The sequence below is a fragment of the Astatotilapia calliptera genome, chromosome 6 (assembly GCF_964374335.1).
Source record: "Astatotilapia calliptera chromosome 6, fAstCal68.1, whole genome shotgun sequence".
In the NCBI taxonomy this organism is placed as follows: domain Eukaryota; kingdom Metazoa; phylum Chordata; class Actinopteri; order Cichliformes; family Cichlidae; genus Astatotilapia; species Astatotilapia calliptera.
The window spans coordinates 38,069,325-38,087,656 of record NC_137427.1 but is presented as its reverse complement, the minus strand read 5'-3'; the positions used below and the strand labels follow the sequence as shown (position 1 = coordinate 38,087,656).

The window sequence follows — 18,332 nt, the reverse complement described above, 5'->3', positions numbered from 1 at the left end:
TGACCTTTCCTGGTGACCTAAATGTTGTGCTCTTTATAATGAAGTAACGCATGCTTAAGCAGGACTTCTTTTTTTTAAATTGTTTACAGTTTCTTTATGTAACCACATGTTTATTTGAATATTAAGGACTCATTTTTTCTCATTTAAGTATTTTCCTCAACACGCGACCCTTTTAATATGTTATGCTTGATATGTTTATCGGTATACTTAAACTTTGCTGTTACTGAAGTTGAGAGTTCATCATTCATCCACGAATCCATTTTCAATCTGCTGCAGTATATATGTGCTTGTTGTTTGTAAAGGCACACAAGATTCCTGTCTGTCAGAGGAATATCCTTTGGGAAGCTTAAATGTCCTCAGTAAATCTGTTATAGAAATAGATTTGACTATTCCCTGCATATCAAGGAGCAAACTGGCCAGATTGTGGTGTTACAGTGAAGGTTAGCATGTTTTTCACGTTGGCATGTTTAAAAAGAGATATAAATAGAAGAGACTTGATGTAATCCAAGGTATTTGCAATTGTCCTCTTTTTTTCTTGGTAAGATGTCCTGCTTGGAACCAAGTTCGAACATCTACTGGGACCAAGACCACATATACTGAAATTTCTAGAGGTGTTTAGTTTATTATAAATTCTCATCAAATAAAAGCAAAATAAATAAATAAAATCTCTGCAGCCTTCATGCATCATAAAGTCATTGAATCTATTGGCACTTATGTAGTCTAAATATTCTGCAGACATGAGGCATCTCAAATGTCTGAACTTCATGCTTGTCACATTATCATGCTCCAATAATCTCTTTTACTCCCAGTACAAACATGCTATGTAGTGGGGCCAGAGAGGGGAACGAGACTGGAATCCAACAGGAGACCTAAAGTCAAAGACAATGAAACAGATAAAGAGAACTGTTACTGCAATTGTGCAAAAGAAAACAAACACACAAAAATGTCTCTCACATTTAGTGCATATAGTCAGTGTTAGTTAGGTTTTACTTGATGATGATGATCTTTGTAGCCTTAATCTTTATTACAAAAGGTTAAACTTGAACTAAACTACACTTTGGTTGAAAGCACACTATCATTCTGCATGTAACTTTCACTAGTTCAGATGGAGATCCATCCATCTATCCATTTTCTTCTGCTTCTCCTTCCAGGTCACAGGGATAATAAGTTAGGGCATTACTTATACTAAGTCATACTGTACAGGCTGGCGGTTATACTGGGCAGGAGGGTAAGTGGCCTCTGAAAATGAGTTTTGCTCTGGTGAGACATGAAGTACTTTCAATCTCATCCAGAGAGGGTAAAGAACATCCTGTGGTCTTTTCAGCTGACCTTATCACCCTCTGCAGTCTTTCTTTGTCAGCCACTGTAAAGCCGGCGGGCCACACACTATCACACACTAATGGTGCATGACAGTCCAGACTCGAGTGTAGAGCAGTAGAAGGTCACCAGCAGCTTGTCCTCCAGTTTATTCATCTTTAAAACCCTCCAAAAGTAGAGGCACTGCCGAGCCTTTTTCACCACAGATGTTGTTAACTGACCACTAAAGATCTTCAGAGATGTGTTCCTAGGAATTTAAAGGTGGCAAAAAAGAGCTGAGGAGAAGTACCTGCAAAAAATATATAATATATAAAAATATAGTCTATATACATTACAGTATATAGTAAAGAAAACCCTGAAAACTGTAATTCCTGAACTCATCATATTTTCATCAGCTTTATCTTTAGTCTTTTGCACTTTATTCAGTTCTTAAGGCTGAAAGTTTTGGTGTGCTGCCTCAAATCACATTGTAATACTGTTTTGAAGGCTGAAAGTATGAGTGTGAAAAGATATTGTTGCAGATGGACATCAGGTGGCAGCATTGAACAGAGAGTCACACCAAACTGAGCCCATGTCTTCACCGTTGTGGATTTCTGGCTCCATCTCACTAGATCCCAGCATCCTCCTTGGTCACATCAACAAAGTAGGACAAGCATGCCCTCCTTCACTAAATCCATGAACTTCCCCTGTGCTCTATGTTCAACATCCTTTGTCCAGTAATTTTACTGTCCTTCTTCTGCACAATTCAATTCAGTTTTATTTATACAGCGCCAAAACACAACAACAGTTGCCTCAAGGTGCTTTATATTGTAAAGGTGGACCCTACAATAATACATACAAGGAAAAACCCAGCAATGACCCCCTATGAGCAAGGTCTTTGGTGACAGTGGGAAGGAAAAACTCCCTTTTAACAGGAAGAAACCTCAGGCAGAACCAGGCTCAGGGAGGGGCGGGGCCATCTGCCATGACCGGTTTGGGAAAGATGTACTCTATCTAATTCTGTCCCTCCTGGTCACACCCAATGAAAATCATAGCATCTGAAAGCCAATTTAGATGTATGGATTGTTTTGTAAATTATGGATCACTCACCTCTCTTAACATGACTGGTACTTGTTAAGAGAGGTACAGTCTAATGATTTGATCGCACTCTGTTCTGTGGAGGGTCTCAGTCATCCAGATAATGGTAGTCTTAAGAAAAAGAAAGGCAACGGGACTTGTGGAGAGACGCAGGCATAGGAGGTGGTCCTGAGAGTCACTGACCTACTATTGATCATATGAGTCATTGCATGAGCTAAAGTGTGGACATGATTATTGAGGTCTTTATTGTAACCGGGGGGTTAAGGGTGAAACCTCTGTGAAACCTTTTCCCAACCCATCATGTGACCTATTGAGGTACTGGGAAGGGATCTCAAGACTACATTGTAGGCAGTTGATAGCTGGTGTTGTAAGCCATCACCTCTGTCCAAAGATGGTTGTTCACAGCGGACAGAGATGGTCTCCTTTACTTTTCTTTCAAACCATCCGTCTTCTCAGTCCAAAATGTGAACATCCTCAAAAGAGTGTCCTTTAGGAGCAGTTGTACAGCATCTGTATGAGCCGTTTTTTGTCTAAGGGTGTAGTGCGCTCAGATGTCATGCTTGGAGAAAGTTCTGAATGAGTTTCTCTGAGGAACCTTATGCAAACCTTCTCCTTTGTTGGTGTTTGACCTTTTTTCCCGTGTAACATCAAGAATGATCAATCACACAGCCTTTGTTTCGGTTTGCATGTATGAATTGATCGTAGCGTAACTGTTGTCTTTGAGTAAAGGTGGGAGATGGGTGACTTTTTTGAGTCAGTTCTTCAGGACAATTGCTAAGCTCAGTATTTCCTATATAGTCATTGTTTCTAGAAGTTACATCTTTTTTCTCTGCATTGTTCTGATTTCTTATCTGCGGGTTTTAATTAAATGAGATGATGTCTGTTACAATGTCTTTTTTTAAAGAATATACTGCTATATACTGTATTGTAAAAGTGAGCAAAGATGTCAGTGAAAATATTTTAAACATAAAATCAGTAACATTTTAACAACTACAGGTCAAAGGGGAAAAATTAAAGACTTTATATCTCTTTTTAGTTCACTGTGATCTCGACTGCCATTAAGTCTGTTTTATAAGATATTTCCATGTATATTCTGTTATTTATAATAGACTTGTTTGAATAAAAATAGCTGCAGTGGCTCGTGTACAGTAAGAAGTAGAGGTATCACTGTAACCGAGGACTTGCTGTTAAAAATAGCTTGACTGTTGCCTGCAAGTGTTGAGCCAAGGAGGACAAGCTGTCTCGAGAAACCTAAAAAGGTCTCATAATGCTTTGAGTGTCAGGATCTGCCAGAAATGACTGAAAACTTCTTCCTGACTCTTGCACAGATCAATATTTTTGATGGTTAAAGGGGAGATCCTTCATACCTCATACTTTTAGAAAAAATGTTAGACTTACCGACAATAATAAGAAGAGAGGCACTCTGGTATTTCAGATTTATTTTTCTGATTTTCAAAAATGAAACTTTGTGTGGAACAATTTCTAAACTCTGTCACCATTTACTGTTTCACTGTTCCAACTCTTTCTCATCTTTAATATTCCATTAAAAAAAAAAAAAAAAAAAAAAAAATATATATATATATATATATATATATATATAAATATAAAAAACGTTTCCCATATTATAAAGAAAGGGGATAAAACTTGCCTCCAGAATAATTCATTAAACCTTGTGGTACAGGTGCACACTCTTCATCTACAAAGTGCAGAATGAGAAGGAAATTTGGGGGTAAATGCTATATATAGTTTTAAGTGCATCCATACATGGGGTGGAAGGGGAACAGCATTCCTCCAGTGAGAGGGTAATATTTTTGTTGCCATCAGCGAGTGCTTCCCAAGCGGCATCAGGCTGGTCTGCCACCTCTTTGCGCTGTTTAAATTTCTTGGGGTAAGTCTCTTTTGTTAATATTCGCTAGCTGGTGTGCTAATTTTATTTTAGAAATAACTTTTTTCAAAATGAGCTTCACATTAGGAAGAGGACTTATCTGCTGCCAATCCTGGGGCAGGTGAAATGTGTTGCATAAATAAATGGCAGCAGATAATCTGTCTCCTGTGTGGGGGAAAATGAAGCAGCAGTCTGTAATCTCCCTGAGCTGTACTTCCTTTCATATCAGGGTATTAAGAGGTTGCTGACCCTCTTTTCTTAATTTGCGTCAGCCAAAAAAGGACGATATTGTGCTGAAATAATTATTTATACAGAACGGAAGCACAATTAGCCTGCAGCAGAGTGTGGATATGACAGCTGGCTTAGATCTAAGTCTTGTTCCTGTACAGTCTGATCACTCTGATTTCCTGCGCAATCGTTTTAATTAAATAGTGTGAGGACTGTGCTCTTCTGGTAATGACACTGTTTCCTTCATTTCTCCGTTAATGGAATAGGCAGACTGGTGAAAGCTATTCATAGCTGAGCTGTGTGAGGCTGTTAGAGGAAGCAGTTGAAGTGCTGAGCTCGAGTAAAAAGTTGGAACTGCCATGCTGTCTCATAAATGTTTGCCTTTAAACATTGTTTAGGTCTATTAGAGATTCGGGTGTGGGTATTTTTCTCATGTGTTGTATAAATTCTACAACAGAACAGCAGAAACTGCACCTGTTAACCTTTGCACACGGTTGATTTCAGAGATGACAGCGCATCTAATACTTTAAACTTACATCACAGAATGATTGCAGTAACAGTGGTGGTAAAGTAAATACTTGTATTGACATTTCTAACATGGCTAACACATGTTTGGTCTCCCCCTCCCACTGGTACTCTTGGCCAGGACTCCTTGAAGTGTTCCAGTCATGGCTTCCAAAGTCATACCTTGGTATAAGAAGAAGCATGTGAGCCAAGTCAAAACTGATTATGCTTATCATCACACTAAACATGTTTCCAAGCAGCACACAGAAAGGTATGACAGTGACATTTACCTGCTGCTTTGAGTAGCACAGCTCTTGCTGCTTTGCGACGTAGAACAAAAAACACACACAGGGGTGTTGCTGAGGAGCAGCTGCGGTAGTGGGTGTGTCTGCTTCCTAGCTGGCAGTTTAATTGTCAATTCAAATTCAAAGTTCTGCAAATTCTGATTTTCATGAACAAATCAGTCAGTCACAGAGTGGTACATGCTAACTGACTGAATACCCAGATGTTAGTTCTGTTTATCGTTTTCCACAGGAATATATTTTCATGCCTCTTTATTATAGCTTCAGTTCGTTTCTTTGTAAAACCTCAATGTATCACCAGTGATTCTAAAGCTCTTTGTCTATGTGAGCTCCAGAATCTCTGAGAGCAGAACCCAAGTCGGTATTTCAGGAAGTGCTATTGCTTCTGTTGCTCTGCAGCTTCTGCCAACAGATCTTATAGTTCAGGCCAATGAAAGACATGTATGCATTTGTCTTTGTTGCTATAGCATGCTTTTTAAAAAGGTTTTCTGGCCCTTACAGCTGTGCTGTGCAGTATAGTCATACTTAACATGATATTATACATGCTGAAGATTGGCTTTTTCGTCACTAGTGGTGAGGTAATAAACTGAGCCCCTACGAGCCAAGTTCTGATCTCCCAGGGATCTGGAAACTGCAGCTGTCTAATGGCAGATGACTAATGTCACCACTTGAACCTGACCTACATCTGAGGCTACTAACTATACACAGTTGTGTTAGTACTGAAGAAGTTTCTCTCAAAGTGGTGGTTAGTCTTTATACACAGAATGTCAATTTTCTGGTTATTTTGTAAAAATAATTTTCTGGATAAAATCATAGTTTGTTGTGCAAATGACACTAGCCACTGTCAGATTTTTCACAATAGTGGTTGTGGTATGCATGTAGAGAATAATATCCATCAATCAATTTTCTTAACCCCAGCTAATTTTGAGAAAAAGACAAAGTACATAAACAGATTTAATCCCTCTGTGGCGTATACAATACATCAGGCAGATATGCTGGGAAATCTTGTAACCGCATGTTTGTAACTGTTAGTTATTTTTTACTGCGAGTGTTTGTGTTTTTATGTATGTATATGTTCAGAAGACAAACTCAGCTTAGCTGCTAAATTAAAACCTGAGAATTTTTTTTATGCAGAGAACTTGCTTTCTGATTTTTAATGATGTGTTTTCCTCAACAGCAAATCAAGCTCTAAATCGGTGAGCCAGGCACAGGCCCAGGCCACGGAGGCTATGGCAGAACAAGCCTATACCGTGCCGGTGTTCCGGCAGAGGTGAGTCTGCTCTGGCTCACAGCTATTTCAGTCGCAAGGTAACATGCAACTACATTTTCTACTGGCTGACCCCTGTAACCACAGCACATTTCTTTAGTATAACTTGTTAATTATTCAATGATTACCGTTTAAATTATGAAACAATTGCACAGTCTTACTGCTACAATCCTATAGACTCATAACACTGACTCCCTGCCCTCAAGGTTAGTTTTATCCTGTGTTATGCTTGATATGCTCAATGCAACGGTTTCAGGTTGTATCATACAATTATTTTAGGGTAACAGTTCAGCTTGTAGGTAAATATGTAACAAGCGTATAGCTAACAATGATGCTAAAGTCAATCTTAGTCAAAGATTAATCTGATGTATGCATTGTTAGGACTGCTGAGGAGACTGAGGAGTACCAGAGAGTAAGCAAAAATGTTGGGAAAGGACTGGCTGTTATTCAGGAGGAGCTTCATAGGATGAGGATCGCTACTAAGGCCCAAGTGGAAAGTCTTGAAATTCAGAAAGAGGTTAGTAACCATCCGCTAAACAAATCAAGGTGACACTATAGTTCCTTTGTTTTTCTGGTGTTTTATCGCATATATGTGGACCAAGTTTAAAAGTCTGTGGAAATGTTGTGTGTACGCTTTAATGTATCTGTCTCTGTTACAATCACTATTAAAATTATATCAATTTGTAATCATGAGTACAGCAAAACAGCAGATCTAGAGTCTCTAAATGTAATCTAAATCATTCACTGTAGATACTCAGCTGTACATTTCTATGAAATCTGAGCCCAATGGTCTTATTGACATTGCATCAGTGAACTGTTGGTCAAATCAGTCTCAGGAATAAACCAACTTTTTAGGAGTTTTAACAATATGATCACTAACATCTGCTGGCCTCATGTTCCTTCATTGGTTTTGTCAGGTTTCAGATTTGCTGTTAGCTAAGAATTGTTGACAAAGATAACATGTTGCACTAAAGTGCTTATGTAATCTCTGCCCTATAGAGATAATGCATAAAAATGTCATTTTCATAAATAGATTAACTTGATGCAGTTGACTCTCTCCAGGTTAAGGGGATGATGAGAAAGAGAGTGGATCTGTTGGAGGAAATCCCCAAATTGCCAGACTTCTTGGTGGCCTTACGGCCGCATACTGTGTGGGAGAAGACTCCTGTCAAGCTGTTCTGCACCGTCGAAGGAAATCCGAGGCCCATCGTCAAATGGTCAGTATACTGCCATCACACACAAGCGGGTTTTTAAATTTGACTCAAGCTTTATGGTAATACCATTATAAGCTTTTCTGATTTATTACACTATTGAAATATTTTAGGACTGTAGAATATCACTGTAGTGTGAAACTGATTCAGATTCATTGGCAGGTATAAAGATGGAGTGCCAGTAGATCCACTGAGTACCCCAGGAAAGTACAAGATTGAGAATAAATATGGAGTCCATAGTTTGATTGTTAGCAGGTATGTATTATCTACAACTCTCAGCAGTTAGACATAAATGATTTCATTAAACTGAGTTTTATAACATGGATGCTGCAGCCTTTGATTTTCTTTTTACCTGAAATGAGGTAAAAAGAAAAAAGTCATGTTGTTCAGTAAATTAGAGAAGTAAAATGTTTTAGTAAAATTAAGTTATGAATTAAAATGAAGTTATTAATTACTGATATGTGTTGGTAATGCATTAGCATCTCTGAAATATTCATACAAATTTAGTAAAGACTTCCAGTATCAGTGAGCTAACTTTTTCCAGGTGGAGGTCGATTGTCCGTTTTATATCTCAGAATCCTCCGACACTGTTTTGAGCCACAGTGTGGTAGTAACCAAGCGTGCTAGTTACTAGTTACTGTCGTCATTGTCATCTTTTTGTGCATGTGGCGGTCAGCATTAAACTGTAACAGTGAAGTGTATCATCAATAACATATAAAAATGATTTAAATAAAAAATGTAAAATTGTTAAAATGTAGTTATTCTGTAGACTATAGAATAAGACTGTAAATGTACAGTAATAAGGTAAAAGCCAATATATTGTTTCCTCAGACTAAGATGCCTAAACTAATGTTAGGGCAACAGGAAGTGATATAATACAGTCTTGAATATATTATACAGTACTGTGCAAATGTCTTCAGCCACTTTATATTCTTTATAGTTTACAGAGTCAGACTTTCTTTCTTCTCCAAGCTCTCACTCATTTTCAGTCATACGTGACTTTAAGCTCACAATTTTTTGTTTGTTTGTTGTTCTGCTTAACACTGACCTACAAATCATTCAAGCACAAAAAAGCATCACCTAACACCTAACACTATGTGTCTACACATAACAGATAAATTGCACCAACAAGATGCCCAAAGAGCTATTAACTGTTGTCATATTGCTGCATGGTTGGCAATATGTCCTTAAAAAATCTGGGAAAAGTAGACAAGTGGAGGACAAAAGAAATGGCTGACATTACAAAACATCTACAGCAGTTGAAGATTATCTGAAAGTGACGCTCAGTAAAAATCAATTAAAAATGTGACACAGGACCTGAGAGATCTGGCTCTACTATTCAACAAAGCCTCAGCCTAAATGGTCTAAGATGAATGGTGGCTGCCAAGAAGCCATTCGAAAGGAAGTGAAATAGGGAGAAAAGGCTGAGGTGGTGTACTAAACTGCACAAGAACTGGAACGAAAATCAGTATAACCTGCTCTGATTGGCCAATGAATCCGAATAGGACATTTTTGGTTCAAATGATCATCAGTGAGAGTCTATAGCTGTCTATAAAGCATGATGGAGGCTCTGTTATCGTTTGAGGCTGCAGTTCAACCATTTTGCCTCGTGTGCGGTATTTCCCTGTATGTTTACATGTTTCTATAAATCTCTGCATCTGCTTCCGATTCTCCCACCAAAATATAAAGAAGTGAGGGTTGTTTAAGACTTTAATGAATTTATCAGCTGAGTGAAAATTTCTAGCATTTAAGCAACAAAAAGGCTTCCAGCTCCAGCTTTCAGGATTTCTTCTGGATTGTGTATTAGTTTTTCTTCCAACAGCGCAAACTGAAATTGCTCCCTGCATGGACTATATATGTTTTGGGGGTTTTGTAAACTTTTTTTCATTTTAAATTAAAAAAATGTCCCATTAAAGGTTTAGTGTAAATATGTTTTATGAGGTTTGTTGAAAAGACAATATTTTTATATAGTCAAGCAATTTTTCTAGTTGTTGTATTATAACCAGCCTTCAAACTGAAAGGAAAGCAGCATAGAAACAAACTTGGAAAGACTGAACGTCTGTCACTCATGCTCAGCGTAGATGTTTACACTTACAGGACTTTTATTTTGTTAGCACATTATATCGATATCTTGACATTATCTGACAGTCAGCTGGAGAGTTAGAGGGGAGATTGCTAAATTGAGGGTGAGGCTGCAGCCTGCTTCTTTTCGTCATCTTCAAGACCCCTCAGCTGTTCATGTTGGAGTGCTGACCTTTGCGTCATTCGAGCCATGAATTCCTCTGACTGCGCTCCGCTTCTCTCTGTCCCTCCCTCTCTCTGAGAATTGGAATATCTCTGGACCGTCGTAGCATTGAAGGTCACTGAGAACATCGTAGTTTATTTGCCAAACTTCTTCAGAATCAGTCATTTTCACATTCTTTATGCAAAAAGCACCAAGTGACAAGAAGGATGCATCTATGTCCAACACAGCTGGGAAAATGGATCTTTTAAAATAGTTCAGCTCAGGCTGAAGGTCAAATTTCTTCCTTCTATTCTAAACCTCAGACTCTTCTTGAGTCTCAACACAATTGCTTGCATTTTACCTTCTATTAACCTAAATAATACATGTTCTTCAAACCAAATGGCATCAAATCAAATATAAATGTTGATATACTGCAATCAGTGACTTCTTCCTACTCTGGCTGACCTTGTAGGTGTGTTGTGAGTGATACTGCTGAGTACAGTGCTGTGGCAACCAACCAGCATGGCACAGCTACCAGCAAAGCTAAAATTATTGTGAAGAGTAAGTCTCCCTCTTTCTTAAAGACATTGCTCACCTCCCATGTCTTTCTCTGTAAACATAAACGTCTTTTCTTCACAGGACCAGCTGGAGCCGGAGAGTCCTGCCATCTTGGTTTAGGTGAGAGCATAAAGGGAGTTAGTAAGACTGGGGAGTGTGGGGATTGAGGTGTCACGCCCAGACACAAGCTCATGGAATCATGACACTTCAAATAGCAGCAAGCAATGAGAGGCCTGATAAGAAGTGGAAACTGATAGCAAGCTGTTCCTGTCCCGTGACTCCCTCTGAAGAAAAACAAAACACAGATCTGTCTTTAGATGAGCAGCAAGCGATCGAAACATTTATGTACATGTTGGGATTTAAATAATGAGCAGTCCAGAAAATACTAACCTCCACAAGATTTCATTTAGACTAAAAACACCAGACATCTCCTTTGTCAAAACTAATTAAGCTGGATTACCTTATTTAAGATTTATTGTATACATTGTTGAAATGAAAAAACTCATGCTGTTCACTCCTTATGGACACATTTTTTAAAAGTTCCAGAGAAATAACTGTGACTACAAATTGTTTCTACTTTCTTAATGTTACTGGATGTGCTGATTGTACTTGAAAGCTCTTAAACCAAGTCCACGTTTAAAGTGAAACACTCATCACACATCACTTTGTGGAAATCACAGCCTGTGGTTGCCAAAGCAAGGGACAGTGTCACAAAATTTCCTTAAAATCATTGACGTCTAAGATAGCAAATCTCAGACCTCATTTTGGCTCCTGGACACGTATACTGAATTTTGATGCTTTTGAATGACAAGACCATATAGTTATATTGAAAAAATGTCAGATTTATGTTCATAAATCCATTGTGGTTCTACATTATCATTCTGATATTGCAAACATGTTCTCTCCACATATCCACAAAATACGATTATTATCTGATTGCTAATAATGTTGCAAATCTTGTCCTCCAGTGCCTCATCTGACTGAGATCCATGCCAGTAAGCTGGATGTCAGCCTGCTTGACCGGTTCCCAGTGTCTTTTGGTGTGGAGGGCAACTCCATCAGACTGGTGTGTACAATGGTGGTGGTCCCCGATCTCCCCAACATACCACCCATTGCCCAGTGGTACAGAGATGGTCAGACCTTCTTTCATTCTTTCATTATGTTTGTGTGTGGCACTGTCGGTTGACTGTGGAGTTTGGTCACTTCTCATTATGTCCTCTATCTTGTATTCTAAAAGATAAACTGCTGAAACCAAGTAAACTGGTGGAGATGTCAGTGGGTGGAGGTGCTGCCTCTCTCACGCTGCCTCACCTGGCCAAGGATGATGAGGGCCTCTACACGCTTCGGATCTTCACAAAGGACGGCACTGCTGAGCATAGCGCCTACCTGTTTGTCTCAGGTAGGACACAGTCCTAACACCACGTGATCGACTTTGAAAGAACAAATCAGAAATCGCTGTTTAGAATAAATAGAGCAATGGAAAAAATTTTAAAAAGCCATGAATGAGCAAAAGAGATAGAATAGCACAAACCTTAGAAACTTTAAACTTACCACTTATAACTTACCTTACTTAAAATACCCAACTATAATCTGGTTAATATATATGATAGTCTGATTATGTGTAGTGTAATAATAGATAAAAGAAAAAAATGAAGATAAGTTGGTTAAAAATGAAAATACGTAACACTGTTGAACCTTCCTCTGAGGTGAGAATTTCTTTGTGGAACAGGTGAATAATGCCAGGGCTCAGATATCACCACGTCTGCTCTTGACACCTCAGTCACTGTTCCTTGCTCTGCTGCTTTTGGCCAGTTTGAGCCTGTAACTTTCTTTTTATTGTATGAGGTTGTTGGTCATCTGAAGCCCACAGGTTTCCCTGCTGATGTTGTTCCACCTTGATTATTTAAAGAGGTCATTTCTACTCTTCCATCTCTCCATCTGTCCTCGATACCAGTTTCTCATCTGGTATTTTTCCCAAACCTTTTAAGCATGCTACAGTATTTTATCAAATTTTAGGGCTATTTACAAGCTTTTCTTTTTCTCTGAAGTTCTGGAGAAAATTGCTTATAGTCAGCTAAAAAACCTTTTTAGATGAAAATAGTGACCTTGAGACTTTTCAGTCTGGTTTTAAATCTCTGCTTGGCACAGAATCTGTTTTGCCTAGGGTTGTTAATGCCATCCTCCTGGCTAAAGATTTTTAGGGGAATGCTCTGCATGGTTTAGGTCTTACCTGGCTGAGAGAACATTTTGTGTAAGTCCTCAGCTCTGGTCTCATGTGGGGTACCACAGAGATCAATACTTGGACCTCTGCTTTTATCTTCTGCCCCTTGGCTGTACTTTTAGAAGCCTCTCCGTTGCTATGCAGATGAGACGCAGGTTTATATGCCCCTAACAAAGAAAAATAACTACACTATGCAAATGGTGGTAAATGTGGTAAATGATGTGTCTTGTATCTTGAGCAAGTGAAAGCTTGGTTGGCAAAATGAAATGTTTTATTAGTTAGCAATTAAATTAAGAGTTCCTAATCTTTTCTATACTCACAGCAGTACATAGATTTAAAACAGGTGTTATTGACTCCTTATTTCCTGTTACCACACATTAGGCATAGTATGCAAATAAGCGGTGGAGCCATAATAGTTGTGTCTATCACCATTCGTCTTCCATTCTTCCTCCCCAACATACCCGTGTTTCTTTATTCCCTAGATGCTGCTCCCTCTGCACCCGGAGCCCCCGGCGCACCAATGAGCGTAAAGGCCTATGACATCAATTCGGACTATGTCCTAGTTGCCTGGAAACCCCCAAACACTGTCAACGAGGCACCCATCACTGGATACTTTGTGGATCGGTCAGTTTTAATCTTGAGAAGGCTTCCAGCTCTCTTTAAATAGACCACAGTTGGCACACTGACATGAATACAGTGGAATTATACTGCACTTAATGCCAAGGAAGTGAGTCATAGTTATTAGAGCTGCACTCCTTAGAAGATTTTCTAAATTAAATGTATCTTTTCACACCAAATGCCAGATATGATTTGCTTATTTTCATGGTTACATAAAGTGCATATAAGACTTGTGGGATTTGCAAATCTCATGAACGCGTATTTTATTAACAGTGGAACATTGAAAATGTATTTAATAACATATGTTTATATTTTAAACAGATGTTTAAAGTGGGAAAATGAACCATTTTAAGAAAAACAATATACCTTATTTTCGATTTGATGGCAGCAACACATCTTTGAAAAAAACGTTGGTGCAGAGCCATGTTTACAGCTGACTACATCCCCTCTTCTTTTAACAACCAGATGGTTACAGCGGAGGGTTGGGAGATCAGTTTTGCCCTATTTTTGCCTGCTGTATGATCTTCTATGTCATCTTTTTCATTTCATGATGCACCAAATGTTTTCAACTGGTGAAAGGTCTGGACTGCAGTTTTCTTTAAACAAAAATACTTGCAAGTGCAGCCCTTCTCACCAGTTTATTAGGATACTTTAACTTCTCAGCTTGTCAAAATTGCCTCATAACAAATATAAAATGTCATGTGAAGTACTTTCTTATAAAAAGATATTAATTTCATGATAATGGAGAGTTTATTTGCTGTAAAGGTGTGAAGCTGGCACTGACACTTGGGTGCAGTGCAACGACGCCCCAGTGAAGATCTGCAAATACCCAGTACATGGCTTAAGGGTTGGCCACTCCTACTACTTCCGGGTCAGAGCCGTGAACAGCAGTGGCATCAGCAGGCCCTCACGCAAGTCAGACAAAGTGACGGCCCTGGACGCTGCAGAGAGTGAGAGACTGCAAGGTACAGATGAAGGTAAATACAAAATACAGGACAGCAGGATGCCAGCGTTTTCTGACCGATCTGTTGTCATTTCCTGCAACAGTGATTAAAATTGAAGGAAAATACGACATAGTGATAAAGGATGATGACCTGGAAGGTATAGTGGTTACACACTCGTCTGGTTTCACAGTTTTTGTTTCCCCTATCTTTAAGCCACCACCTCACAATCTCACTAAATACTAACATCTGTCACTCAACCCCAGCAGCACCATCATGAGAACATTTTACATTTTATGGGGATGTTTGCTTAAAAAGGCATCTTCCCTGATCAAACTCTCACTGATGTTTGTTTGCTGTTCTGTTCTGTTTTCTGTTCCACTATCAGTGAATTTTCTTTCCATTTATACCTGTTTATTGGACATGATCATTATTCCAGTAACAAATGAGTGCTGCATGATTAAATTAGTCACTATTACAGGAATATGTTTTCATCTTAAGGTGTGGCGTTTGAATTCTGACCTTTACATTCGTATCTTTTTCAACGAAGGAAACATGAGAAGGAAAAACATTTTAATGCGGATCTTAGAACTAATCTGTCATTTTCTCATAAGGTTTTTTTTAAACAACACAGGGAAAACTGTTTTCCAGAGCCTTCCCAGCTTAACTTTTGTGGTGCTGTCTTTGATCTAATCGAACTTTTTCCATTCACACTTTAACTGAAACAGTTTTCTCTTTAAATTGTGTCCACTTAATATAATATACTACTTTAACAAAAACTTATAACAGATGAAAACTAATTTTAGAAACTAATAGAAAATATCAAAAATATTACATATTTGTATAATATCACAATCAAGGCTATTGTAGAAGTCCCACATTTCACTGTTAACTTTAACTTTGATACGTCCTTTTAGTTCATATTTCTATTTTTTTAAAATCTGAAATATGATATCAGGGGTTTTTATCCATGTTCTGGTTTATCTAATGGCTAACTGCTGTATATGAAACTTGTAGTTAAACAAAACTAAAATATTGTGTGTTTTGTGAGCATTGAGCCACCAAACCACATACGAGGCTGTGGCAGCTCTAGTGTAGCATTTGGATATGTAATTATTGTTGAATGCTACCAAAAATAATTATTTAATCTTTAATAAAATTCCACCAATGTTATTGTCCTGCTGATCAGCACTTTTAGAATTTAACAAGCGAGAAAAAGGCAGGACTTAGTTGTGTTTGTTTTCATCACTTATAAGTACAATTCTATGAAAATGCGTTATTGAAGTCCATATAGTGGTGAATATTTAATCTCCTCTCTGCCTTTGAAAGCAAGCTCAACAGTAACATTAGAAGCATTGTAAAAGTCACTTTAAATGGTAAATGGCCTGTATTTATATAGCGCTTTACTAGTCCCTAAGGACCCCAAAGCACTTTACACATCCAGTCATCCACACACACTGGTGATTTCAAGCTACATTATAGCCACAACCACCCTGTAGCGCACTGACAGAGGCGAGGCTGCCAGACACTGGCGCCACCACCTCTGACCACCACCAGTAGGCAACGGGTGAAGTGTCTTGCCCAAGGACACAACGACCAAGACTGTCCAAGCCGGGGCTCGAACTAGCAACCTTCCGATTACAAGGCGAACTCCCAACTCTTGAGCCACGATCGCCCAGCTTTACACTACATTCAGTCATCCACCCATGTGTGTACATTCACACACATGGCAAGCTACATTGTAGCCACAGATAAAAACCTGAGTACAAAAAGTGAATAATGTGGGACTTCTGCAGTGGCTGCTGTTCTGTGTATGTTATGCCTCAACACTGTTCACTCCCAATCTAGGCTACGTAACTATTCCAGGTGAACCCACAGATGTGCATGCATCCGAAATTTTCAAATCATATGTTGTGCTGAGCTGGAAGCCTCCTAGCCCCCGTGGACGAGCTCCACTGTGGTACGTCATCGAGAAGGTGTGTGCTGCTTCACTTTTGCCCATCAGTTGCTCTCAGTTTAGCCGATTTAACCTTGGTACTGTAGCTGAGGGATAAACAAGACAGTCACATTTAAATGTCCTCTCAAGTTTTACTTAAATGGCAGCACTACACACAAACGAAGCTGTATTACGTTTGGGTTGCGTGAAACTTCAATACCCCAAACTACATGTTTTTTTTCTTTTCTTTGTTTTTTTTTTATTTCACACAGAGAACTCTACACTAGCATATCTCCAGATTTCAGTTTGATACATTTTTGAACTTTTGATCTCATCTTTAGAGAAGCTTCCGTGGGTTTAAACAGGGTTTTGCTACCCAGTGTAAATATGGAACAATGGATTTACTGCAACCAGTGTAGAGTCACATGACATGTTTTAATGCATATAATCGCAAGGATGTAAACATAGCTGTGAGCTTATAATATATTGCAAACAAATTCATATAGTAGCCATAGTGAATGCTTATACAAGAAGTTCAAATGTAATATAAATTTGTGTGATAGTAGCTATATATTGAGATGCTAGATTTCAAGTTGATGATAGTCTGAAATCTTGTTTATTACATATTGTATCTGATGTATTGTGCTTTTTATAGTATTTTTAATGCCACACATTAAGCAAGCCAGTCAAGTTGTAAACAGTCTTGCTAAAAATGTTGACATTTACACAATATGTTTATTATATTTCCCGAAAAAGTGAGAGAATGTTTTCATCAGGTTTAGCTTGAATAACAGTGTTAGCATTGCCCCCGGTTCAGTTACATGTCAATAGCAGAATTCACACAAAGATTGATTTTATTTTTAACCCTTTTGGCACACACAAACATACACTTTGTTATTTATGATTCTTATATCTTAAATTATTTAATTAATTTAACAAAAGTGAGATTTAACTTTGTAAAACACAGTATAAAAGCTGCTCTTTTTGTCTGTGCCACAACACATATGGCTATACCTTCTCATTTGCCCCCCTCCCTGACTTTCCCACACAGTGCTTAGCAGGCACTGGAGACTGGCAGCGGATCAACACAACAGTCAAACTGCACTCCCCTCGTTACCCAGTTTTTGATTTGCAAGACGGGCAAAAGTACCAGTTCCGAGTGTATTCGGTCAACATGTATGGCTCCAGCGAGGCCTCTGCGCCCTCTGAGCCCATCCAAAAGGTTGATGAAGATGGTAAGAGCCAGGATCAGTGCAGACTTAAAGACACATGATTATATATCCAGCAAAGCACAATGCACACAAAAACCTGTGAAGAAATGCTGAATCGTCAAATTTTGTAATTTATTAGAATTATAGATATTAAAGGTCCAGATGGGAAGGTCACTAAAACAACTTTTTTTGTGTTTGTCTACCTTAAGCAAAGTGTTTTAGTGCATACATGTAAATGTGTCCACAAAAACAAATGCATGAAAAGCCCAAATACAGTTTATTTCAAAAGTGATTGACTGTGTTTTGCAGGTACTGAACTTCCAATTGGTATGTACAGAAAAATATCAAACACACTTTAAAAGCACTTTTTTCACACTGCTGTAAGTTCACTCTTTCACTCTCTGCTCTGTGTGTGTTTGTTCTCACTATAAGTGATGAACTGGAGCACTTGGGGATGGCTTAGTAAGCTGTTATATTACAGGGTAACGAGAAGTTGATAAAGCAAAATGGGATTATTCTGGGCTCTCGTGCCTAAATTCAAATTAAATCCCAGAAACGCTCCTCTGTCACAGTGTTCTGCTTAAACATCCTGTTCTGCAAAAAGGCATGGCAAAGCCATTCCATGGGAACTGAAAAACAAGTCCTCTGTGCTGTGTTTAATCACTGTGTTTGTGCACACAATATACAGGAACACAGAACACAGCACAAATATCGAATGCATGCATGTTTTTTGAGTAGCAGTAACGTGCTGTAGCTGTAACCTGCAGACAAGTAGGTGGAAGTCAAAGCTTCAGTGAGTATTATTTACAGCTAATTGTCATGATTTCTGTTC

General features: G+C 38.6%; 1 protein-coding gene across 9 annotated transcripts in view; it reads left to right on the top strand.

Annotated features, from left to right (window-relative positions):
* The window catches only part of myom2a (myomesin 2a), a 48,308-nt gene that overhangs the window by 16,358 nt on the left and 13,618 nt on the right, over positions 1–18,332 (top strand). For 2 of the 9 annotated variants that reach the window (XM_080303243.1, XM_080303245.1), the window contains 14 exons: positions 6,491–6,583; positions 6,962–7,097; positions 7,643–7,797; positions 7,954–8,046; positions 10,488–10,576; positions 10,655–10,693; positions 11,542–11,706; positions 11,811–11,972; positions 13,277–13,418; positions 14,178–14,377; positions 14,460–14,513; positions 16,202–16,329; positions 17,341–17,524; positions 17,810–17,827. In XM_080303243.1, the coding sequence (XP_080159369.1) occupies positions 6,491–6,583; positions 6,962–7,097; positions 7,643–7,797; positions 7,954–8,046; positions 10,488–10,576; positions 10,655–10,693; positions 11,542–11,706; positions 11,811–11,972; positions 13,277–13,418; positions 14,178–14,377; positions 14,460–14,513; positions 16,202–16,329; positions 17,341–17,524; positions 17,810–17,827 (1,658 nt within the window). Of the gene's footprint in view, positions 1–4,112; positions 4,283–5,153; positions 5,283–6,490; positions 6,584–6,961; positions 7,098–7,642; positions 7,798–7,953; positions 8,047–10,487; positions 10,577–10,654; positions 10,694–11,541; positions 11,707–11,810; positions 11,973–13,276; positions 13,419–14,177; positions 14,390–14,459; positions 14,514–16,201; positions 16,330–17,340; positions 17,525–17,809; positions 17,828–18,332 lie in introns of those variants that run through there. The other 7 variants (XM_026171926.2, XM_080303241.1, XM_080303242.1 and 4 more) reach the window with 7 other exon arrangements.